General features: G+C 43.5%; 1 protein-coding gene across 1 annotated transcript in view; it reads left to right on the top strand.

Annotated features, from left to right (window-relative positions):
* Positions 1 to 25119, top strand: part of LOC139145988 (IgGFc-binding protein-like) — a 100362-nt gene that overhangs the window by 59177 nt on the left and 16066 nt on the right. The window contains 63 exon segments of the mRNA XM_070717435.1: positions 44 to 199; positions 425 to 438; positions 440 to 576; positions 752 to 925; positions 1065 to 1264; positions 1397 to 1580; positions 1837 to 2054; positions 2212 to 2322; positions 2573 to 2728; positions 2954 to 3104; positions 3280 to 3453; positions 3594 to 3793; positions 3926 to 4053; positions 4055 to 4110; positions 4368 to 4585; positions 4735 to 4814; positions 5182 to 5251; positions 5478 to 5628; positions 5804 to 5977; positions 6195 to 6328; positions 6461 to 6644; positions 6900 to 7117; positions 7266 to 7376; positions 7628 to 7783; positions 8009 to 8159; positions 8335 to 8508; positions 8649 to 8848; positions 8981 to 9164; positions 9421 to 9638; positions 9787 to 9897; positions 10151 to 10306; positions 10543 to 10693; positions 10869 to 11042; positions 11183 to 11382; positions 11515 to 11661; positions 11903 to 12169; positions 12319 to 12429; positions 12682 to 12837; positions 13062 to 13212; positions 13387 to 13560; positions 13701 to 13900; positions 14032 to 14215; positions 14472 to 14689; positions 14839 to 14949; positions 15201 to 15356; positions 15582 to 15732; positions 15908 to 16081; positions 16222 to 16421; positions 16558 to 16741; positions 16998 to 17215; positions 17365 to 17475; positions 17728 to 17883; positions 18109 to 18259; positions 18434 to 18607; positions 18748 to 18947; positions 19078 to 19261; positions 19518 to 19735; positions 19885 to 19995; positions 20632 to 20782; positions 20962 to 21135; positions 21278 to 21477; positions 21610 to 21793; positions 24801 to 25015. Coding sequence (XP_070573536.1) covers positions 44 to 199; positions 425 to 438; positions 440 to 576; positions 752 to 925; positions 1065 to 1264; positions 1397 to 1580; positions 1837 to 2054; positions 2212 to 2322; positions 2573 to 2728; positions 2954 to 3104; positions 3280 to 3453; positions 3594 to 3793; positions 3926 to 4053; positions 4055 to 4110; positions 4368 to 4585; positions 4735 to 4814; positions 5182 to 5251; positions 5478 to 5628; positions 5804 to 5977; positions 6195 to 6328; positions 6461 to 6644; positions 6900 to 7117; positions 7266 to 7376; positions 7628 to 7783; positions 8009 to 8159; positions 8335 to 8508; positions 8649 to 8848; positions 8981 to 9164; positions 9421 to 9638; positions 9787 to 9897; positions 10151 to 10306; positions 10543 to 10693; positions 10869 to 11042; positions 11183 to 11382; positions 11515 to 11661; positions 11903 to 12169; positions 12319 to 12429; positions 12682 to 12837; positions 13062 to 13212; positions 13387 to 13560; positions 13701 to 13900; positions 14032 to 14215; positions 14472 to 14689; positions 14839 to 14949; positions 15201 to 15356; positions 15582 to 15732; positions 15908 to 16081; positions 16222 to 16421; positions 16558 to 16741; positions 16998 to 17215; positions 17365 to 17475; positions 17728 to 17883; positions 18109 to 18259; positions 18434 to 18607; positions 18748 to 18947; positions 19078 to 19261; positions 19518 to 19735; positions 19885 to 19995; positions 20632 to 20782; positions 20962 to 21135; positions 21278 to 21477; positions 21610 to 21793; positions 24801 to 25015 — 10305 coding nt within the window.

The following is a 25119-nucleotide window of genomic DNA, read 5'->3' as shown; positions in this document are numbered from 1 at the left end:
CTGCTGGATATTGATGTTTGATAGAATGTCTTTCAACTTTTAGAAACTTAGAACTGACTCTGGACTTGTGGTACTGTGGAATACCAGATCTAGCGTAGTGCTCCAAGTCCCCCATACCTATTGGAACAGTACCTGTGGTCTGTGCGGCACACTGGACAATGACAAGACCAATGACTTCTTAACTCCAGCAGGAACTCTGGTGAGTAGCAACAGCTACAAGCTCTGTGATTGAAATTGTAGAGAGCCAAAGAGAGAGACGAGACACAAGACTTTCAAACTAATCGATGCAGTGGGAGATGATTCAGAGGTTTGTGACAGGCAATAGCCACTAGTCCAGGTGTCCTGCAAACATCCTTCTGCAATTTTATTATCAGCTAAAGCAATAACGGTGACGTGTTGTTTGATGGATGCTCTCGTCTTTCAGGTGGATCAGCAGGTTAGACTTTGGTGACAGTTGGATAGCTAATCCAGAAGAATGCAACCAGAGTCCAGATGAGCCAGAGCCATGCGACGGTTTGGATGATAACATGCTAAACATGATAAATAGAAGTTGCAGTGTCTTACTGGACCTGACAGGTATAGACCAATCAACAGTTGGCTTTTGTGTGGTCTGCTGAGTATCAATGTCTTTTCTATTGTATGCCCAGTTGAATTGGGCAGAATGGGTGAAATCCATTGATTTTCTATGATTGTTTGGGCACCACTCCTTTTGTACCAAGTATGTGACTACTTGTCTTTACCTGAATTGCAGGTCCATTTGCTGGCTGCCACCAAGCTGTGGATCCCCATATCTATCACTCTGCATGTATATATGACATGTGCGCTGCTCCTGGAAACACTTCTCTATGTGACAATCTGGAAAGCTATGCCACGGCATGTCAAGAGCATGGCGGAGACCTCCAAGAGTGGAGAGAAGAGTTGTGTCGTAAGTCAGAAGCTAGTTGTTGTGAGTTTGTGGATTTTACCACATGTCTCAATGCTTATGTATTTAAAGTCCACATTTGAGAGGAATTTCTGCAACACGTTTGTGATTTACTCAGCAATGTCATGATTCCTTTCCATAGCCATTGAATGCAAGCCACCTTCTGTCTACCGACTGTCAACATCGGCCTGTCCTGCTACCTGTGCTGATCCACATGCAGAGAGAGGTTGCTCAGAGAAGCCGGTTGAAGGATGTGAGTGTCCAGAGGGAACTCTTTTGGATGGTGACAGTTGTGTACCACCCGACGAATGTGGTTGCAGATATGAAGGCAAGATTTACAGGGTAAGTAGGAATCTCCTGTAATAGCTTGAGGTTTTGTCATCCAGATCGTCGAGTAAAAGTCTGCATGATAGAGTGGCAGAGTAGGGCTGTGTGTGTCTGTTGACCAGGTTTTGCCATTTCTTTCATCTGTAGCGAGGACAACACTTTGTGAATGAAGACTGTACGCAGACTTGTCAATGTACAATTGATGGAGAGACCATTTGTCAGCCACTTGAGTGTGGAGAGAATAGCTACTGTGGCTACGACAGGAATGATGACTATGGATGCCATTGTTATGAAGGTTATGAGCTCAATGAAGACAAGGAGTGTGAGCTGCGTAAGTTTTTGCCTTTTACAAGGTCTGAGGTAGTTGCCAGGTTTTGCAATTACAAGAGGACCTCGGCAGGGATATGATTGCATGAAGTTGCTTCCGCTGAATTGCCTTGAGGGGGCTTGGCTGGCATATTTCAATAAATATGTTGAGCTCATCTTGTCCAAAGACGTGACATCCAATTTTTGCTTCTTATCATGAGAATGTCTGTAGACAGTAATAGAAGAGAGAGCAACTTGCATCTACTTTGATTGTCTTGCAGAGTATTCTGAATGCACTGCATGGGGTGATCCACACTACACCACATTGGATGGCAAGAGTTATGACTACCAAGGAGCTTGCAAATATGTCTTGTCAACATCCAACTGCAGCCTCAGCAGTCAGCATCCACCCTTTAGAGTAGTGGTTCAAAACGAAAAGAACAAACCCAGTGATAGAGTCAGTTACACCCATGAAGTCTATGTCACAGTGGCAGGAACGGTAGGTTGACCAGCAATTCTTTACTGTCGCATTTAGAGTTTTCTGCAGATTCTTCAAGTGTCAGCTGTGCCAGTTTACAAATGCCTACCAGCATACCATAAACGACACAAGTCCTTTTAGAAGACTACTGACCGGCACAGTTGGTTTTATGTTCCAGGAATTTGGACTTTTGCAAGGTGGTGATGTAATCGTCAATGGCAATGCAGTTATCCTGCCCTACACTGACCCAGATGCAATGGTAGTGGTGAAGACTGCCGGCAGATATGTGGTAAGCTAACTTTTTAAATTGCTTTAGAATTTGCCAAGAAGCAGTTCTTTGGTTTCTGCAAGCACTTGGGATGCAGAAATGAAATGGAATGAGTTGCAATGTCCACGGCATTTTTTGTTGACAAATGGACCTGAACATGGTGTTTACAGCTGCCTGGTGGGCCAGTAATTGAATGGCTGCTGAAGTCTCTCATTTGATCTGTCCGTCTGCTGGATATTGATGTTTGAATAAATGTCTTTTCAACTTTTAGAAACTTAGAACTGACTCTGGACTTGTGGTACTGTGGAATACCAGATCTAGCGTAGTGCTCCAAGTCCCCCATACCTATTGGAACAGTACCTGTGGTCTGTGCGGCACACTGGACAATGACAAGACCAATGACTTCTTAACTCCAGCAGGAACTCTGGTGAGTAGCAACAGCTACAAGCTCTGTGATTGAAATTGTAGAGAGCCAAAGAGAGAGACGAGACACAAGACTTTCAAACTAATCGATGCAGTGGGAGATGATTCAGAGGTTTGTGACAGGCAATAGCCACTAGTCCAGGTGTCCTGCAAACATCCTTCTGCAATTTTATTATCAGCTAAAGCAATAACGGTGACGTGTTGTTTGATGGATGCTCTCGTCTTTCAGGTGGATCAGCAGTTAGACTTTGGTGACAGTTGGATAGCTAATCCAGAAGAATGCAACCAGAGTCCAGATGAGCCAGAGCCATGCGACGGTTGGATGATAACATGCTAAAACATGATAAATAGAAGTTGCAGTGTCTTACTGGACCTGACAGGTATAGACCAATCAACAGTTGGCTTTTGTGTGGTCTGCTGAGTATCAATGTCTTTTCTATTGTATGCCCAGTTGAATTGGGCAGAATGGGTGAAATCCATTGATTTTCTATGATTGTTTGGGCACCACTCCTTTTGTACCAAGTATGTGACTACTTGTCTTTACCTGAATTGCAGGTCCATTTGCTGGCTGCCACCAAGCTGTGGATCCCCATATCTATCACTCTGCATGTATATATGACATGTGCGCTGCTCCTGGAAACACTTCTCTATGTGACAATCTGGAAAGCTATGCCACGGCATGTCAAGAGCATGGCGGAGACCTCCAAGAGTGGAGAGAAGAGTTGTGTCGTAAGTCAGAAGCTAGTTGTTGTGAGTTTGTGGAATTTTACCACATGTCTCAATGCTTATGTATTTAAAGTCCACATTTGAGAGGAATTTCTGCAACACGTTTGTGATTTACTCAGCAATGTCATGATTCCTTTCCATAGCCATTGAATGCAAGCCACCTTCTGTCTACCGACTGTCAACATCGGCCTGTCCTGCTACCTGTGCTGATCCACATGCAGAGAGAGGTTGCTCAGAGAAGCCGGTTGAAGGATGTGAGTGTCCAGAGGGAACTCTTTTGGATGGTGACAGTTGTGTACCACCCGACGAATGTGGTTGCAGATATGAAGGCAAGATTTACAGGGTAAGTAGGAATCTCCTGTAATAGCTTGAGGTTTTGTCATCCAGATCGTCGAGTAAAAGTCTGCATGATAGAGTGGCAGAGTAGGGCTGTGTGTGTCTGTTGACCAGGTTTTGCCATTTCTTTCATCTGTAGCGAGGACAACACTTTGTGAATGAAGACTGTACGCAGACTTGTCAATGTACAATTGATGGAGAGACCATTTGTCAGCCACTTGAGTGTGGAGAGAATAGCTACTGTGGCTACGACAGGAATGATGACTATTGGATGCCATTGTTATGAAGGTTATGAGCTCAATGAAGACAAGGAGTGTGAGCTGCGTAAGTTTTTGCCTTTTACAAGGTCTGAGGTAGTTGCCAGGTTTTGCAATTACAAGAGGACCTCGGCAGGGATATGATTGCATGAAGTTGCTTCCGCTGAATTGCCTTGAGGGGGCTTGGCTGGCATATTTCAATTAAATATGTTGAGCTCATCTTGTCCAAAGACGTGACATCCAATTTTTGCTTCTTATCATGAGAATGTCTGTAGACAGTAATAGAAGAGAGAGCAACTTGCATCTACTTTGATTGTCTTGCAGAGTATTCTGAATGCACTGCATGGGGTGATCCACACTACACCACATTGGATGGCAAGAGTTATGACTACCAAGGAGCTTGCAAATATGTCTTGTCAACATCCAACTGCAGCCTCAGCAGTCAGCATCCACCCTTTAGAGTAGTGGTTCAAAACGAAAAGAACAAACCCAGTGATAGAGTCAGTTACACCCGTGAAGTCTATGTCACAGTGGCAGGAACGGTAGGTTGACCAGCAATTCTTTACTGTCGCATTTAGAGTTTTCTGCAGATTCTTCAAGTGTCAGCTGTGCCAGTTTACAAATGCATACCATAAACGACACAAGTCCTTTTAGAAGACTACTGACCGGCACAGTTGGTTTTATGTTCCAGGAATTTGGACTTTTGCAAGGTGGTGATGTAATCGTCAATGGCAATGCAGTTATCCTGCCCTCACTGACCCAGATGCAATGGTAGTGGTGAAGACTGCCGGCAGATATGTGGTAAGCTAACTTTTTAAATTGCTTTAGAATTTGCCAAGAAGCAGTTCTTTGGTTTCTGCAAGCACTTGGGATGCAGAAATGAAATGGAATGAGTTGCAATGTCCACGGGCATTTTTTGTTGACAAATGGACCTGAACAATGGTGTTTACAGCTGCCTGGTGGGCCAGTAATTGAATGGCTGCTGAAGTCTCTCATTTGATCTGTCCGTCTGCTGGATATTGATGTTTGAATAAATGTCTTTCAACTTTTAGAAACTTAGAACTGACTCTGGACTTGTGGTACTGTGGAATACCAGATCTAGCGTAGTGCTCCAAGTCCCCCATACCTATTGGAACAGTACCTGTGGTCTGTGCGGCACACTGGACAATGACAAGACCAATGACTTCTTAACTCCAGCAGGAACTCTGGTGAGTAGCAACAGCTACAAGCTCTGTGATTGAAATTGTAGAGAGCCAAAGAGAGAGACGAGACACAAGACTTTTCAAACTAATCGATGCAGTGGGAGATGATTCAGAGGTTTGTGACAGGCAATAGCCACTAGTCCAGGTGTCCTGCAAACATCCTTCTGCAATTTTATTATCAGCTAAAGCAATAACGGTGACGTGTTGTTTGATGGATGCTCTCGTCTTTCAGGTGGATCAGCAGGTAGACTTTGGTGACAGTTGGATAGCTAATCCAGAAGAATGCAACCAGAGTCCAGATGAGCCAGAGCCATGCGACGGTTTGGATGATAACATGCTAAACATGATAAATAGAAGTTGCAGTGTCTTACTGGACCTGACAGGTATAGACCAATCAACAGTTGGCTTTTGTGTGGTCTGCTGAGTATCAATGTCTTTTCTATTGTATGCCCAGTTGAATTGGGCAGAATGGGTGAAATCCATTGATTTTCTATGATTGTTTGGGCACCACTCCTTTTGTACCAAGTATGTGACTACTTGTCTTTACCTGAATTGCAGGTCCATTTGCTGGCTGCCACCAAGCTGTGGATCCCCATATCTATCACTCTGCATGTATATATGACATGTGCGCTGCTCCTGGAAACACTTCTCTATGTGACAATCTGGAAAGCTATGCCACGGCATGTCAAGAGCATGGCGGAGACCTCCAAGAGTGGAGAGAAGAGTTGTGTCGTAAGTCAGAAGCTAGTTGTTGTGAGTTTGTGGATTTTTACCACATGTCTCAATGCTTATGTATTTAAAGTCCACATTTGAGAGGAATTTCTGCAACACGTTTGTGATTTACTCAGCAATGTCATGATTCCTTTCCATAGCCATTGAATGCAAGCACCTTCTGTCTACCGACTGTCAACATCGGCCTGTCCTGCTACCTGTGCTGATCCACATGCAGAGAGAGGTTGCTCAGAGAAGCCGGTTGAAGGATGTGAGTGTCCAGAGGAACTCTTTTGGATGGTGACAGTTGTGTACCACCCGACGAATGTGGTTGCAGATATGTGTTGCAGATATGAAGGCAAGATTTACAGGGTAAGTAGGAATCTCCTGTAATAGCTTGAGGTTTTGTCATCCAGATCGTCGAGTAAAAGTCTGCATGATAGAGTGGCAGAGTAGGGCTGTGTGTGTCTGTTGACCAGGTTTTGCCATTTCTTTCATCTGTAGCGAGGACAACACTTTGTGAATGAAGACTGTACGCAGACTTGTCAATGTACAATTGATGGAGAGACCATTTGTCAGCCACTTGAGTGTGGAGAGAATAGCTACTGTGGCTACGACAGGAATGATGACTATGGATGCCATTGTTATGAAGGTTATGAGCTCAATGAAGACAAGGAGTGTGAGCTGCGTAAGTTTTTGCCTTTTACAAGGTCTGAGGTAGTTGCCAGGTTTTGCAATTACAAGAGGACATCGCAGGGATATGATTGCATGAAGTTGCTTCCGCTGAATTGCCTTGAGGGGGCTTGGCTGGCATATTTCAATAAATATGTTGAGCTCATCTTGTCCAAAGACGTGACATCCAATTTTTGCTTCTTATCATGAGAATGTCTGTAGACAGTAATAGAAGAGAGAGCAACTTGCATCTACTTTGATTGTCTTGCAGAGTATTCTGAATGCACTGCATGGGGTGATCCACACTACACCACATTGGATGGCAAGAGTTATGACTACCAAGGAGCTTGCAAATATGTCTTGTCAACATCCAACTGCAGCCTCAGCAGTCAGCATCCACCCTTTAGAGTAGTGGTTCAAAACGAAAAGAACAAACCCAGTGATAGAGTCAGTTACACCCGTGAAGTCTATGTCACAGTGGCAGGAACGGTAGGTTGACCAGCAATTCTTTACTGTCGCATTTAGAGTTTTCTGCAGATTCTTCAAGTGTCAGCTGTGCCAGTTTACAAATGCATACCATAACGACACAAGTCCTTTTAGAAGACTACTGACCGGCACAGTTGGTTTTATGTTCCAGGAATTTGGACTTTTGCAAGGTGGTGATGTAATCGTCAATGGCAATGCAGTTATCCTGCCCTACACTGACCCAGATGCAATGGTAGTGGTGAAGACTGCCGGCAGATATGTGGTAAGCTAACTTTTTAAATTGCTTTAGAATTTGCCAAGAAGCAGTTCTTTGGTTTCTGCAAGCACTTGGGATGCAGAAATGAAATGGAATGAGTTGCAATGTCCACGGGCATTTTTTGTTGACAAATGGACCTGAACAATGGTGTTTACAGCTGCCTGGTGGGCCAGTAATTGAATGGCTGCTGAAGTCTCTCATTTGATCTGTCCGTCTGCTGGATATTGATGTTTGAATAAATGTCTTTCAACTTTTAGAAACTTAGAACTGACTCTGGACTTGTGGTACTGTGGAATACCAGATCTAGCGTAGTGCTCCAAGTCCCCCATACCTATTGGAACAGTACCTGTGGTCTGTGCGGCACACTGGACAATGACAAGACCAATGACTTCTTAACTCCAGCAGGAACTCTGGTGAGTAGCAACAGCTACAAGCTCTGTGATTGAAATTGTAGAGAGCCAAAGAGAGAGACGAGACACAAGACTTTCAAACTAATCGATGCAGTGGGAGATGATTCAGAGGTTTGTGACAGGCAATAGCCACTAGTCCAGGTGTCCTGCAAACATCCTTCTGCAATTTTATTATCAGCTAAAGCAATAACGGTGACGTGTTGTTTGATGGATGCTCTCGTCTTTCAGGTGGATCAGCAGGTAGACTTTGGTGACAGTTGGATAGCTAATCCAGAAGAATGCAACCAGAGTCCAGATGAGCCAGAGCCATGCGACGGTTTGGATGATAACATGCTAAACATGATAAATAGAAGTTGCAGTGTCTTACTGGACCTGACAGGTATAGACCAATCAACAGTTGGCTTTTGTGTGGTCTGCTGAGTATCAATGTCTTTTCTATTGTATGCCCAGTTGAATTGGGCAGAATGGGTGAAATCCATTGATTTTCTATGATTGTTTGGGCACCACTCCTTTTGTACCAAGTATGTGACTACTTGTCTTTACCTGAATTGCAGGTCCATTTGCTGGCTGCCACCAAGCTGTGGATCCCCATATCTATCACTCTGCATGTATATATGACATGTGCGCTGCTCCTGGAAACACTTCTCTTTGTGACAATCTGGAAAGCTATGCCACGGCATGTCAAGAGCATGGCGGAGACCTCCAAGAGTGGAGAGAAGAGTTGTGTCGTAAGTCAGAAGCTAGTTGTTGTGAGTTTGTGGATTTTTACCACATGTCTCAATGCTTATGTATTTAAAGTCCACATTTGAGAGGAATTTCTGCAACACGTTTGTGATTTACTCAGCAATGTCATGATTCCTTTCCATAGCCATTGAATGCAAGCCACCTTCTGTCTACCGACTGTCAACATCGGCCTGTCCTGCTACCTGTGCTGATCCACATGCAGAGAGAGGTTGCTCAGAGAAGCCGGTTGAAGGATGTGAGTGTCCAGAGGGAACTCTTTTGGATGGTGACAGTTGTGTACCACCCGACGAATGTGGTTGCAGATATGAAGGCAAGATTTACAGGGTAAGTAGGAATCTCCTGTAATAGCTTGAGGTTTTGTCATCCAGATCGTCGAGTAAAAGTCTGCATGATAGAGTGGCAGAGTAGGGCTGTGTGTGTCTGTTGACCAGGTTTTGCCATTTCTTTCATCTGTAGCGAGGACAACACTTTGTGAATGAAGACTGTACGCAGACTTGTCAATGTACAATTGATGGAGAGACCATTTGTCAGCCACTTGAGTGTGGAGAGAATAGCTACTGTGGCTACGACAGGAATGATGACTATGGATGCCATTGTTATGAAGGTTATGAGCTCAATGAAGACAAGGAGTGTGAGCTGCGTAAGTTTTTGCCTTTTACAAGGTCTGAGGTAGTTGCCAGGTTTTGCAATTACAAGAGGACATCGGCAGGGATATGATTGCATGAAGTTGCTTCCGCTGAATTGCCTTGAGGGGGCTTGGCTGGCATATTTCAATAAATATGTTGAGCTCATCTTGTCCAAAGACGTGACATCCAATTTTTGCTTCTTATCATGAGAATGTCTGTAGACAGTAATAGAAGAGAGAGCAACTTGCATCTACTTTGATTGTCTTGCAGAGTATTCTGAATGCACTGCATGGGGTGATCCACACTACACCACATTGGATGGCAAGAGTTATGACTACCAAGGAGCTTGCAAATATGTCTTGTCAACATCCAACTGCAGCCTCAGCAGTCAGCATCCACCCTTTAGAGTAGTGGTTCAAAACGAAAAGAACAAACCCAGTGATAGAGTCAGTTACACCCGTGAAGTCTATGTCACAGTGGCAGGAACGGTAGGTTGACCAGCAATTCTTTACTGTCGCATTTAGAGTTTTCTGCAGATTCTTCAAGTGTCAGCTGTGCCAGTTTACAATGCATACCATAAACGACACAAGTCCTTTTAGAAGACTACTGACCGGCACAGTTGGTTTTATGTTCCAGGAATTTGGACTTTTGCAAGGTGGTGATGTAATCGTCAATGGCAATGCAGTTATCCTGCCCTACACTGACCCAGATGCAATGGTAGTGGTGAAGACTGCCGGCAGATATGTGGTAAGCTAACTTTTTAAATTGCTTTAGAATTTGCCAAGAAGCACGTTCTTTGGTTTCTGCAAGCACTTGGGATGCAGAAATGAAATGGAATGAGTTGCAATGTCCACGGGCATTTTTTGTTGACAAATGGACCTGAACAATGGTGTTTACAGCTGCCTGGTGGGCCAGTAATTGAATGGCTGCTGAAGTCTCTCATTTGATCTGTCCCGTCTGCTGGATATTGATGTTTGAATAAATGTCTTTCAACTTTTAGAAACTTAGAACTGACTCTGGACTTGTGGTACTGTGGAATACCAGATCTAGCGTAGTGCTCCAAGTCCCCCATACCTATTGGAACAGTACCTGTGGTCTGTGCGGCACACTGGACAATGACAAGACCAATGACTTCTTAACTCCAGCAGGAACTCTGGTGAGTAGCAACAGCTACAAGCTCTGTGATTGAAATTGTAGAGAGCCAAAGAGAGAGACGAGACACAAGACTTTCAACTAATCGATGCAGTGGGAGATGATTCAGAGGTTTGTGACAGGCAATAGCCACTAGTCCAGGTGTCCTGCAAACATCCTTCTGCAATTTTATTATCAGCTAAAGCAATAACGGTGACGGTTTTGGGACGCTCTTGTTTGATGGATGCTCTCGTCTTTCAGGTGGATCAGCAGGTAGACTTTGGTGACAGTTGGATAGCTAATCCAGAAGAATGCAACCAGAGTCCAGATGAGCCAGAGCCATGCGACGGTTTGGATGATAACATGCTAAACATGATAAATAGAAGTTGCAGTGTCTTACTGGACCTGACAGGTATAGACCAATCAACAGTTGGCTTTTGTGTGGTCTGCTGAGTATCAATGTCTTTTCTATTGTATGCCCAGTTGAATTGGGCAGAATGGGTGAAATCCATTGATTTTCTATGATTGTTTGGGCACCACTCCTTTTGTACCAAGTATGTGACTACTTGTCTTTACCTGAATTGCAGGTCCATTTGCTGGCTGCCACCAAGCTGTGGATCCCCATATCTATCACTCTGCATGTATATATGACATGTGCGCTGCTCCTGGAAACACTTCTCTATGTGACAATCTGGAAAGCTATGCCACGGCATGTCAAGAGCATGGCGGAGACCTCCAAGAGTGGAGAGAAGAGTTGTGTCGTAAGTCAGAAGCTAGTTGTTGTGAGTTTGTGGATTTTTACCACATGTCTCAATGCTTATGTATTTAAAGTCCACATTTGAGAGGAATTTCTGCAACACGTTTGTGATTTACTCAGCAATGTCATGATTCCTTTCCATAGCCATTGAATGCAAGCCACCTTCTGTCTACCGACTGTCAACATCGGCCTGTCCTGCTACCTGTGCTGATCCACATGCAGAGAGAGGTTGCTCAGAGAAGCCGGTTGAAGGATGTGAGTGTCCAGAGGGAACTCTTTTGGATGGTGACAGTTGTGTACCACCCGACGAATGTGGTTGCAGATATGAAGGCAAGATTTACAGGGTAAGTAGGAATCTCCTGTAATAGCTTGAGGTTTTGTCATCCAGATCGTCGAGTAAAAGTCTGCATGATAGAGTGGCAGAGTAGGGCTGTGTGTGTCTGTTGACCAGGTTTTGCCATTTCTTTCATCTGTAGCGAGGACAACACTTTGTGAATGAAGACTGTACGCAGACTGTCAATGTACAATTGATGGAGAGACCATTTGTCAGCCACTTGAGTGTGGAGAGAATAGCTACTGTGGCTACGACAGGAATGATGACTATGGATGCCATTGTTATGAAGGTTATGAGCTCAATGAAGAAAGGAGTGTGAGCTGCGTAAGTTTTTGCCTTTTACAAGGTCTGAGGTAGTTGCCAGTTTTGCAATTACAAGAGGACATCGGCAGGGATATGATTGCATGAAGTTGCTTCCGCTGAATTGCCTTGAGGGGGCTTGGCTGGCATATTTCAATAAATATGTTGAGCTCATCTTGTCCAAAGACGTGACATCCAATTTTTGCTTCTTATCATGAGAATGTCTGTAGACAGTAATAGAAGAGAGAGCAACTTGCATCTACTTTGATTGTCTTGCAGAGTATTCTGAATGCACTGCATGGGGTGACACACACTACAACCACATGGGATGCAAGAGTTATGACTACCAAGGAGCTTGCAAATATGTCTTGTCAACATCCAACTGCAGCCTCAGCAGTCAGCATCCACCCTTTAGAGTAGTGGTTCAAAACGAAAAGAACAAACCCAGTGATAGAGTCAGTTACACCCGTGAAGTCTATGTCACAGTGGCAGGAACGGTAGGTTGACCAGCAATTCTTTACTGTCGCATTTAGAGTTTTCTGCAGATTCTTCAAGTGTCAGCTGTGCCAGTTTACAAATGCATACCATAAACGACACAAGTCCTTTTAGAAGACTACTGACCGGCACAGTTGGTTTTATGTTCCAGGAATTTGGACTTTTGCAAGGTGGTGATGTAATCGTCAATGGCAATGCAGTTATCCTGCCCTACACTGACCCAGATGCAATGGTAGTGGTGAAGACTGCCGGCAGATATGTGGTAAGCTAACTTTTTAAATTGCTTTAGAATTTGCCAAGAAGCAGTTCTTTGGTTTCTGCAAGCACTTGGGATGCAGAAATGAAATGGAATGAGTTGCAATGTCCACGGGCATTTTTTGTTGACAAATGGACCTGAACAATGGTGTTTACAGCTGCCTGGTGGGCCAGTAATTGAATGGCTGCTGAAGTCTCTCATTTGATCTGTCCCGTCTGCTGGATATTGATGTTTGAATAAATGTCTTTCAACTTTTAGAAACTTAGAAGTGACTCTGGACTTGTGGTACTGTGGAATACCAGATCTAGCGTAGTGCTCCAAGTCCCCCATACCTATTGGAACAGTACCTGTGGTCTGTGCGGCACACTGGACAATGACAAGACCAATGACTTCTTAACTCCAGCAGGAACTCTGGTGAGTAGCAACAGCTACAAGCTCTGTGATTGAAATTGTAGAGAGCCAAAGAGAGAGACGAGACACAAGACTTTCAAACTAATCGATGCAGTGGGAGATGATTCAGAGGTTTGTGACAGGCAATAGCCACTAGTCCAGGTGTCCTGCAAACATCCTTCTGCAATTTATTATCAGCTAAAGCAATAACGGTGACGTGTTGTTTGATGGATGCTCTCGTCTTTCAGGTGGATCAGCAGGTAGACTTTGGTGACAGTTGGATAGCTAATCCAGAAGAATGCAACCAGAGTCCAGATGAGCCAGAGCCATGCGACGGTTTGGATGATAACATGCTAAACATGATAAATAGAAGTTGCAGTGTCTTACTGGACCTGACAGGTATAGACCAATCAACAGTTGGCTTTTGTGTGGTCTGCTGAGTATCAATGTCTTTTCTATTGTATGCCCAGTTGAATTGGGCAGAATGGGTGAAATCCATTGATTTTCTATGATTGTTTGGGCACCACTCCTTTGTACCAAGTATGTGACTACTTGTCTTTACCTGAATTGCAGGTCCATTTGCTGGCTGCCACCAAGCTGTGGATCCCCATATCTATCACTCTGCATGTATATATGACATGTGCGCTGCTCCTGGAAACACTTCTCTATGTGACAATCTGGAAAGCTATGCCACGGCATGTCAAGAGCATGGCGGAGACCTCCAAGAGTGGAGAGAAGAGTTGTGTCGTAAGTCAGAAGCTAGTTGTTGTGAGTTTGTGGATTTTTACCACATGTCTCAATGCTTATGTATTTAAAGTCCACATTTGAGAGGAATTTCTGCAACACGTTTGTGATTTACTCAGCAATGTCATGATTCCTTTCCATAGCCATTGAATGCAAGCCACCTTCTGTCTACCGACTGTCAACATCGGCCTGTCCTGCTACCTGTGCTGATCCACATGCAGAGAGAGGTTGCTCAGAGAAGCCGGTTGAAGGATGTGAGTGTCCAGAGGGAACTCTTTTGGATGGTGACAGTTGTGTACCACCCGACGAATGTGGTTGCAGATATGAAGGCAAGATTTACAGGGTAAGTAGGAATCTCCTGTAATAGCTGAGGTTTTGTCATCCAGATCGTCGAGTAAAAGTCTGCATGATAGAGTGGCAGAGTAGGGCTGTGTGTGTCTGTTGACCAGGTTTTGCCATTTCTTTCATCTGTAGCGAGGACAACACTTTGTGAATGAAGACTGTACGCAGACTTGTCAATGTACAATTGATGGAGAGACCATTTGTCAGCCACTTGAGTGTGGAGAGAATAGCTACTGTGGCTACGACAGGAATGATGACTATGGATGCCATTGTTATGAAGGTTATGAGCTCAATGAAGACAAGGAGTGTGAGCTGCGTAAGTTTTTGCCTTTTACAAGGTCTGAGGTAGTTGCCAGGTTTTGCAATTACAAGAGGACATCGGCAGGGATATGATTGCATGAAGTTGCTTCCGCTGAATTGCCTTGAGGGGGCTTGGCTGGCATATTTCAATAAATATGTTGAGCTCATCTTGTCCAAAGACGTGACATCCAATTTTTGCTTCTTATCATGAGAATGTCTGTAGACAGTAATAGAAGAGAGAGCAACTTGCATCTACTTTGATTGTCTTGCAGAGTATTCTGAATGCACTGCATGGGGTGATCCACACTACACCACATTGGATGGCAAGAGTTATGACTACCAAGGAGCTTGCAAATATGTCTTGTCAACATCCAACTGCAGCCTCAGCAGTCAGCATCCAGCCTTTAGAGTAGTGGTTCAAAACGAAAAGAACAAACCCAGTGATAGAGTCAGTTACACCCGTGAAGTCTATGTCACAGTGGCAGGAACGGTAGGTTGACCAGCAATTCTTTACTGTCGCATTTAGAGTTTTCTGCAGATTCTTCAAGTGTCAGCTGTGCCAGTTTACAAATGCATACCATAAACGACACAAGTCCTTTTAGAAGACTACTGACCGGCACAGTTGGTTTTATGTTCCAGGAATTTGGACTTTTGCAAGGTGGTGATGTAATCGTCAATGGCAATGCAGTTATCCTGCCCTACACTGACCCAGATGCAATGGTAGTGGTGAAGACTGCCGGCAGATATGTGGTAAGCTAACTTTTTAAATTGCTTTAGAATTTGCCAAGAAGCAGTTCTTTGGTTTCTGCAAGCACTTGGGATGCAGAAATGAAATGGAATGAGTTGCAATGTCCACGGGCATTTTTTGTTGACAAATGGACCTGAACAATGGTGTTTACAGCTGCCTGGTGGGCCAGTAATTAATGGCTGCTGAAGTCTCTCATTTGATCTGTCCCGTCTGCTGGATATTGATGTTTGAATAAATGTCTTTCAACTTTTAGAAACTTAGAAGTGACTCTGGACTTGTGGTACTGTGGAATACCAGATCTAGCGTAGTGCTCCAAGTCCCCCATACCTATTGGAACAGTACCTGTGGTCTGTGCGGCACACTGGACAATGACAAGACCAATGACTTCTTAACTCCAGCAGGAACTCTGGTGAGTAGCAACAGCTACAAGCTCTGTGATTGAAATTGTAGAGAGCCAAAGAGAGAGACGAGACACAAGACTTTCAAACTAATCGATGCAGTGGGAGATGATTCAGAGGTTTGTGACAGGCAATAGCCACTAGTCCAGGTGTCCTGCAAACATCCTTCTGCAATTTTATTATCAGCTAAACCAATAACGGTGACGTGTTGTTTGATGGATGCTCTCGTCTTTCAGGTGGATCAGCAGGTAGACTTTGGTGACAGTTGGATAGCTAATCCAGAAGAATGCAACCAGAGTCCAGATGAGCCAGAGCCATGCGACGGTTTGGATGATAACATGCTAAACATGATAAATAGAAGTTGCAGTGTCTTACTGGACCTGACAGGTATAGACCAATCAACAGTTGGCTTTTGTGTGGTCTGCTGAGTATCAATGTCTTTTCTATTGTATGCCCAGTTGAATTGGGCAGAATGGGTGAAATCCATTGATTTTCTATGATTGTTTGGGCACCACTCCTTTTGTACCAAGTATGTGACTACTTGTCTTTACCTGAATTGCAGGTCCATTTGCTGGCTGCCACCAAGCTGTGGATCCCCATATCTATCACTCTGCATGTATATATGACATGTGCGCTGCTCCTGGAAACACTTCTCTATGTGACAATCTGGAAAGCTATGCCACGGCATGTCAAGAGCATGGCGGAGACCTCCAAGAGTGGAGAGAAGAGTTGTGTCGTAAGTCAGAAGCTAGTTGTTGTGAGTTTGTGGATTTTTACCACATGTCTCAATGCTTATGTATTTAAAGTCCACATTTGAGAGGAATTTCTGCAACACGTTTGTGATTTACTCAGCAATGTCATGATTCCTTTCCATAGCCATTGAATGCAAGCCACCTTCTGTCTACCGACTGTCAACATCGGCCTGTCCTGCTACCTGTGCTGATCCACATGCAGAGAGAGGTTGCTCAGAGAAGCCGGTTGAAGGATGTGAGTGTCCAGAGGGAACTCTTTTAGATGGTGACAGTTGTGTACCACCCGACGAATGTGGTTGCAGATATGAAGGCAAGATATACAGGGTAAGTAGGAATCTCCTGTAATATTTAGCTTGAGGTTTTGTCATCCAGATCGTCGAGTAAAAGTCTGCATGATAGAGTGGCAGAGTAGGGCTGTGTGTGTCTGTTGACCAGGTTTTGCCATTTCTTTCATCTGTAGCGAGGACAACACTTTGTGAATGAAGACTGTACGCAGACTTGTCAATGTACAATTGATGGAGAGACCATTTGTCAGCCACTTGAGTGTGGAGAGAATAGCTACTGTGGCTACGACAGGAATGATGACTATGGATGCCATTGTTATGAAGGTTATGAGCTCAATGAAGACAAGGAGTGTGAGCTGCGTAAGTTTTTGCCTTTTACAAGGTCTGAGGTAGTTGCCAGGTTTTGCAATTACAAGAGGACATCGGCAGGGATATGATTGCATGAAGTTGCTTCCGCTGAATTGCCTTGAGGGGGCTTGGCTGGCATATTTCAATAAATATGTTGAGCTCATCTTGTCCAAAGACGTGACATCCAATTTTTGCTTCTTATCATGAGAATGTCTGTAGACAGTAATAGAAGAGAGAGCAACTTGCATCTACTTTGATTGTCTTGCAGAGTATTCTGAATGCACTGCATGGGGTGATCCACACTACACCACATTGGATGGCAAGAGTTATGACTACCAAGGAGCTTGCAAATATGTCTTGTCAACATCCAACTGCAGCCTCAGCAGTCAGCATCCACCCTTTAGAGTAGTGGTTCAAAACGAAAAGAACAAACCCAGTGATAGAGTCAGTTACACCCGTGAAGTCTATGTCACAGTGGCAGGAACGGTAGGTTGACCAGCAATTCTTTACTGTCGCATTTAGAGTTTTCTGCAGATTCTTCAAGTGTCAGCTGTGCCAGTTTACAAATGCATACCATAAACGACACAAGTCCTTTTAGAAGACTACTGACCGGCACAGTTGGTTTTATGTTCCAGGAATTTGGACTTTTGCAAGGTGGTGATGTAATCGTCAATGGCAATGCAGTTATCCTGCCCTACACTGACCCAGATGCAATGGTAGTGGTGAAGACTGCCGGCAGATATGTGGTAAGCTAACTTTTTAAATTGCTTTAGAATTTGCCAAGAAGCAGTTCTTTGGTTTCTGCAAGCACTTGGGATGCAGAAATGAAATGGAATGAGTTGCAATGTCCACGGGCATTTTTTGTTGACAAATGGACCTGAACAATGGTGTTTACAGCTGCCTGGTGGGCCAGTAATTCAATGGCTGCTGAAGTCTCTCATTTGATCTGTCCCGTCTGCTGGATATTGATGTTTGAATAAATGTCTTTCAACTTTTAGAAACTTAGAAGTGACTCTGGACTTGTGGTACTGTGGAATACCAGATCTAGCGTAGTGCTCCAAGTCCCCCATACCTATTGGAACAGTACCTGTGGTCTGTGCGGCACACTGGACAATGACAAGACCAATGACTTCTTAACTCCAGCAGGAACTCTGGTGAGTAGCAACAGCTACAAGCTCTGTGATTGAAATTGTAGAGAGCCAAAGAGAGAGACGAGACACAAGACTTTCAAACTAATCGATGCAGTGGGAGATGATTCAGAGGTTTGTGACAGGCAATAGCCACTAGTCCAGGTGTCCTGCAAACATCCTTCTGCAATTTTATTATCAGCTAAAGCAATAACGGTGACGTGTTGTTTGATGGATGCTCTCGTCTTTCAGGTGGATCAGCAGGTAGACTTTGGTGACAGTTGGATAGCTAATCCAGAAGAATGCAACCAGAGTCCAGATGAGCCAGAGCCATGCGACGGTTTGGATGATAACATGCTAAACATGATAAATAGAAGTTGCAGTGTCTTACTGGACCTGACAGGTATAGACCAATCAACAGTTGGCTTTTGTGTGGTCTGCTGAGTATCAATGTCTTTTCTATTGTATGCCCAGTTGAATTGGGCAGAATGGGTGAAATCCATTGATTTTCTATGATTGTTTGGGCACCACTCCTTTTGTACCAAGTATGTGACTACTTGTCTTTACTGAATTGCAGGTCCATTTGCTGGCTGCCACCAAGCTGTGGATCCCCATATCTATCACTCTGCATGTATATATGACATGTGCGCTGCTCCTGGAAACACTTCTCTATGTGACAATCTGGAAAGCTATGCCACGGCATGTCAAGAGCATGGCGGAGACCTCCAAGAGTGGATAGAAGAGTTGTGTCGTAAGTCAGAAGCTAGTTGTTGTGAGTTTGTGGATTTTTACCACATGTCTCAATGCTTATGTATTTAAAGTCCACATTTGAGAGGAATTTCTGCAACACGTTTGTGATTTACTCAGCAATGTCATGATTCCTTTCCATAGCCATTGAATGCAAGCCACCTTCTGTCTACCGACTGTCAACATCGGCCTGTCCTGCTACCTGTGCTGATCCACATGCAGAGAGAGGTTGCTCAGAGAAGCCGGTTGAAGGATGTGAGTGTCCAGAGGGAACTCTTTTGGATGGTGACAGTTGTGTACCACCCGACGAATGTGGTTGCAGATATGAAGGCAAGATTTACAGGGTAAGTAGGAATCTCCTGTAATAGCTTGAGGTTTTGTCATCCAGATCGTCGAGTAAAAGTCTGCATGATAGAGTGGCAGAGTAGGGCTGTGTGTGTCTGTTGACCAGGTTTGCCATTTCTTCATCTGTAGCGAGGACAACACTTTGTGAATGAAGACTGTACGCAGACTTGTCAATGTACAATTGATGGAGAGACCATTTGTCAGCCACTTGAGTGTGGAGAGAATAGCTACTGTGGCTACGACAGGAATGATGACTATGGATGCCATTGTTATGAAGGTTATGAGCTCAATGAAGACAAGGAGTGTGAGCTGCGTAAGTTTTTGCCTTTTACAAGGTCTGAGGTAGTTGCCAGGTTTTGCAATTACAAGAGGACATCGGCAGGGATATGATTGCATGAAGTTGCTTCCGCTGAATTGCCTTGAGGGGGCTTGGCTGGCATATTTCAATAAATATGTTGAGCTCATCTTGTCCAAAGACGTGACATCCAATTTTTGCTTCTTATCATGAGAATGTCTGTAGACAGTAATAGAAGAGAGAGCAACTTGCATCTACTTTGATTGTCTTGCAGAGTATTCTGAATGCACTGCATGGGGTGATCCACACTACACCACATTGGATGGCAAGAGTTATGACTACCAAGGAGCTTGCAAATATGTCTTGTCAACATCCAACTGCAGCCTCAGCAGTCAGCATCCACCCTTTAGAGTAGTGGTTCAAAACGAAAAGAACAAACCCAGTGATAGAGTCAGTTACACCCGTGAAGTCTATGTCACAGTGGCAGGAACGGTAGGTTGACCAGCAATTCTTTACTGTCGCATTTAGAGTTTTCTGCAGATTCTTCAAGTGTCAGCTGTGCCAGTTTACAAATGCATACCATAAACGACACAAGTCCTTTTAGAAGACTACTGACCGGCACAGTTGGTTTTATGTTCCAGGAATTTGGACTTTTGCAAGGTGGTGATGTAATCGTCAATGGCAATGCAGTTATCCTGCCTTACACTGACCCAGATGCAATGGTAGTGGTGAAGACTGCCGGCAGATATGTGGTAAGCTAACTTTTTAAATTGCTTTAGAATTTGCCAAGAAGCAGTTCTTTGGTTTCTGCAAGCACTTGGGATGCAGAAATGAAATGGAATGAGTTGCAATGTCCACGGGCATTTTTTGTTGACAAATGGACCTGAACAATGGTGTTTACAGCTGCCTGGTGGGCCAGTAATTGAATGGCTGCTGAAGTCTCTCATTTGATCTGTCCCGTCTGCTGGATATTGATGTTTGAATAAATGTCTTTCAACTTTTAGAAACTAGAAGTGACTCTGGACTTGTGGTACTGTGGAATACCAGATCTAGCGTAGTGCTCCAAGTCCCCCATACCTATTGGAACAGTACCTGTGGTCTGTGCGGCACACTGGACAATGACAAGACCAATGACTTCTTAACTCCAGCAGGAACTCTGGTGAGTAGCAACAGCTACAAGCTCTGTGATTGAAATTGTAGAGAGCCAAAGAGAGAGAGAGACGAGATACAAGACTTTCAAACTAATCGATGCAGTGGGAGATGATTCAGAGGTTTGTGACAGGCAATAGCCACTAGTCCAGGTGTCCTGCAAACATCCTTCTGCAATTTTATTATCAGCTAAAGCAATAACGGTGACGTGTTGTTTGATGGATGCTCTCTTCTTTCAGGTGGATCAGCAGGTAGACTTTGGTGACAGTTGGATAGCTAATCCAGAAGAATGCAACCAGAGTCCAGATGAGCCAGAGCCATGCGACGGTTTGGATGATAACATGCTAAACATGATAAATAGAAGTTGCAGTGTCTTACTGGACCTGACAGGTATAGACCAATCAACAGTTGGCTTTTGTGTGGTCTGCTGAGTATCAATGTCTTTTCTATTGCATGCCCAGTTGAATTGGGCAGAATGGTATGGTGAAATCCATTGATTTTCTATGATTGTTTGGGCACCACTCCTTTTGTACCAAGTATGTGACTACTTGTCTTTACCTGAATTGCAGGTCCATTTGCTGGCTGCCACCAAGCTGTGGATCCCCATATCTATCACTCTGCATGTATATATGACATGTGCGCTGCTCCTGGAAACACTTCTCTATGTGACAATCTGGAAAGCTATGCCACGGCATGTCAAGAGCATGGCGGAGACCTCCAAGAGTGGAGAGAAGAGTTGTGTCGTAAGTCAGAAGCTAGTTGCTGTGAGTTTGTGGATTTTTACCACATGTCTCAATGCTTATGTATTTTTAAAGTCCACATTTGAGAGGAATTTCTGCAACACGTTTGTGATTTACTCAGCAATGTCATGATTCCTTTCCATAGCCATTGAATGCAAGCCACCTTCTGTCTACCGACTGTCAACATCGGCCTGTCCTGCTACCTGTGCTGATCCACATGCAGAGAGAGGTTGCTCAGAGAAGCCGGTTGAAGGATGTGAGTGTCCAGAGGGAACTCTTATGGATGGTGACAGTTGTGTACCACCCGACGAATGTGGTTGCAGATATGAAGGCAAGATTTACAGGGTAAGTAGGAATCTCCTGTAATAGCTTGAGGTTTTGTCATCCAGATCGTCGAGTAAAAGTCTGCATGATAGAGTGGCAGAGTAGGGCTGTGTGTGTCTGTTGACCAGGTTTTGCCATTTCTTTCATCTGTAGCGAGGACAACACTTTGTGAATGAAGACTGTACGCAGACTTGTCAATGTACAATTGATGGAGAGACCATTTGTCAGCCACTTGAGTGTGGAGAGAATAGCTACTGTGGCTACGACAGGAATGATGACTATGGATGCCATTGTTATGAGGGTTATGAGCTCAATGAAGACAAGGAGTGTGAGCTGAGTAAGTTTTTGCCATTTACAAAGTCTAAAGTAGTTGTCAGTTTTTGGCAATTATAAGAGGACATTTGCAAGGGTATCATCCAAAAACAGGAGTTTAGCAGGGTTATGATCTGTATGAAAAGTTCTTGGTAATCTATTATCAACCTCTCTGTTTTTATTACACTGAATTGCTTTGGAGCATTTTATATTATAGCCCCAACATGGGACTATGTGCCCGAGGGTAGGTGACCTTTTGCCCGAAGTCAGGACGGCAAATGGTCTCCTGCCTCGAGGGCACATAGTCCCATGTTTGGGCTACAATATTTTTATTACATGCCTCTCCCTTATAATTTTCCTACTTAATTTTTGTTTTCATCTTTAAATGACATGCATTGTTTAAATATTAACATTCGTCGAAAAAATGTTTCATCGTTGGACGGTGCATGAATATATATGAATCACTGTTATGCGGTTTATTGATTTTTCTTGCATAATTTTGTAAACACGGAATTCCCTTGTCAATCATGGCGGATTGCATTACACAATGGCTGTTGACATTGAAGGAGGAAGAGATCGACCAGTTACTATGTGCACCGCCAGAAGAAAATTATCTAGATGAAGTAGATGACTTCATACAAAGCTATCAGAAAGAAAATACTGTGAAAACAACATCGCATGACGTACGAAAATGTACCGAATGTTTAGCGACGAACACCAGCGAAGTTAGACCGATCGAAGTAATACCGCCAGCCAAACTGAGTATTCTTCTGAGCAAATTTTTCATTGGTGTTCGAAAAATCGAAGGCGAAGAGTATGAGCCATCCACTCTTACGAATATGAAGTGTAGTCTCGATCGGTAACTTCGCGACAAGGGATATGAAGTCAGTTTAAATGATCGACAGTTCCACAAAATGAACCAGGCACTACATGCGCAGCAAGACGATCTGAAGAGACAGGGAAAGGGACGAAAAGAAAAGAAATCCGATGCAGTTACTGTTGAAGAAGAAGAGAAGTTGTGGAAAGAGCGTATTCTTGGCATTTTTGATGCCCATGCAGTCGGCGAATTTTACGATGTTTTACCTGTTCGGTAATCATTGTGGCCTTCGCAGACAGGATGAACATCGACAATTGAAATTTGGCGATATTGTGACTGGCAGAGACACCGATGGCCTCGAATATCTGGAGTTCCACGAACGGCAGAATAAGACTCGTGATGGTACCGGACTTGACACCCGAGCATTCTCATCGAGAATGTATGCCACTGTTGCTGATGATTCTAGAAATCCGGTTGATTTGTATCGCGACTACATAAAACATCGTCCGCGAACAGCGTGTGACCAAGACTCGCCATTTTACCTACAGCCGCTACAACCTAAATTCATCGATCACTTGAAGTCCGACGCTGTTTGGTATACGATTTCCCGCTCGGTAAAAATCAACTCGGCCAACTCATGAAGAAAGCGGCATTGAAAGCTAATATCCAGGGTAAGATTGCCAACCATTCTCTACGGAAAACCTGCGTTCGTCGACTGTCTTCAGCCAGAGTACCACCGCACAAAATCATCAAAATAACCTGCCATAAGAACGCCGGCAGCCTGCAACATTACGACGAACTTGAACTGAGTGAGAAAAGACGACTGTCACATATACTCAGCGAAACCAACTCAGAAAATACGAATACCACTACAAGTAATTCGCTTTGTCAGCCGCAAATTTCGGCCATCCCGTCTGTTTCTGGAAATACGGACAAGTTTCAACATCTGTTCGCAGGCACAGTCATGACAAACTGCATCTTCAATATCACGTCAACACCGGCAGTGTGCGACTGCAAGGCTAAACGTCGTCGAATTCGTGTCATCGAATCAGATTCTGGCGATGAAGACAATTAAATCAAAATATCGGATAATTTGTATCTTCGTAGTTGACATTTGTAGTTGCCTAGTTTTCTCGTGTTAACTTCACCGATTGAATTGTTCAACGTATCTGAGCTAAACGGACATGAAAGTTGTTCTCATTTCTATGCGTTCGCTCGAGCCTGGTTCCTGTAGTTCGAGCTACGAATACGTGCACATGAAAGTTGAGTGTTATTCGCATTTTCATTGCAATGTGTTGTTACTGTTGACAATACAACAATACAATAACAATAACTTTATTGAAGCAGGTCAGATGTAGTCAAAACAACTACACCTGAAAACAAGTGATGTGACTTGGACAGTGCTCGGTCATATGTGGTGGTGTTGTTTAGACTACATCCGACCTCCTGCTAGACAATGTTTCAACTTTTGCATAGTTGATTTTTTTATGATCGACTCATGTTACTGCTTCTGTTAATTGCACCTGACAGTGTTGGCGACACCTCGATTTAGACAATATGTCTTGTTCGTCTAATGCCAATGCTTCAAAGCAGTTCACTGTATGTCATTGGGTTTTTTAATATGCTCATAATTATTAATTGCAATATGTGTTTGTAGTTTAAAGGTTTAAATTGAATGGGAAATGGTTTAGCTTTTCACAGAATCAGGTTGTATGTGATAAAATTAAGACATTCTGAATGAAAAATCTATTTTCCGGTCAGAACATTGTAATATGTTAACCTCTCTTCAAGGGACACAACATAAGTATTTATTTTTGCTTGATTCATACATGTTATGTTTTGAGGGCCTCATATCTAGTATTATTAAGCTAATTGTTTCTGCTTTAGAAATAAAAACACAAAACTATCTTTGAAACAAATATTATATATTTTGTGCCCTTCTCTTTTGTTTACTGACACTTTTCCTCTTAATCATGGTAAAGCATTCTTGATGCAAGAATTAAAATATTGCGCAAAAGTCTAACTGTAGGTTGATTATGTATGTAATCATATTTATTTAAGGTACTCTCACATGTTAAATAATCGGTGCATTAATTATCATTTAACTTTTAAATGATTTCAACGATTTTTGCGACTTACTGCAGAATAATGTTTTGAAAATCGATCAATCATATATGCCGAGTTTTACTTACTTTGAAATGTTTTGTTTTTTAAGCTCGTGGGATTTGTAAGGTTTATGGAGATCCTCACTACATCACCTTCGATGGCTTGAAATATGATTTCCAGGGTGTGTGCAGCTACATTCTGATGAAGAATTGCAAAGATGTGATCAGCAACCCACCAATAGAAGTAACAGTGGAAAACACCAAACGACATCCATCGGATAGAGTTTCCTTTACTAAAACTGTCATAATTCAAGTGTACAACACGGTAAGTATAATGTAGATGTTCGTCCCTACAAGTCTTCTACAGTCTACATGACCAGAAGTTTTGTATGGAGTTTTTAAAGCGACGAAGTAACAGCAATAAAACTC

The sequence above is a fragment of the Ptychodera flava genome, chromosome 12 (genome assembly GCF_041260155.1).
Source record: "Ptychodera flava strain L36383 chromosome 12, AS_Pfla_20210202, whole genome shotgun sequence".
Taxonomy (NCBI): Eukaryota; Metazoa; Hemichordata; class Enteropneusta; family Ptychoderidae; genus Ptychodera; species Ptychodera flava.
Note: the sequence above shows the minus strand (reverse complement) of the source record. Positions and strands in the feature narration are given on the sequence as shown.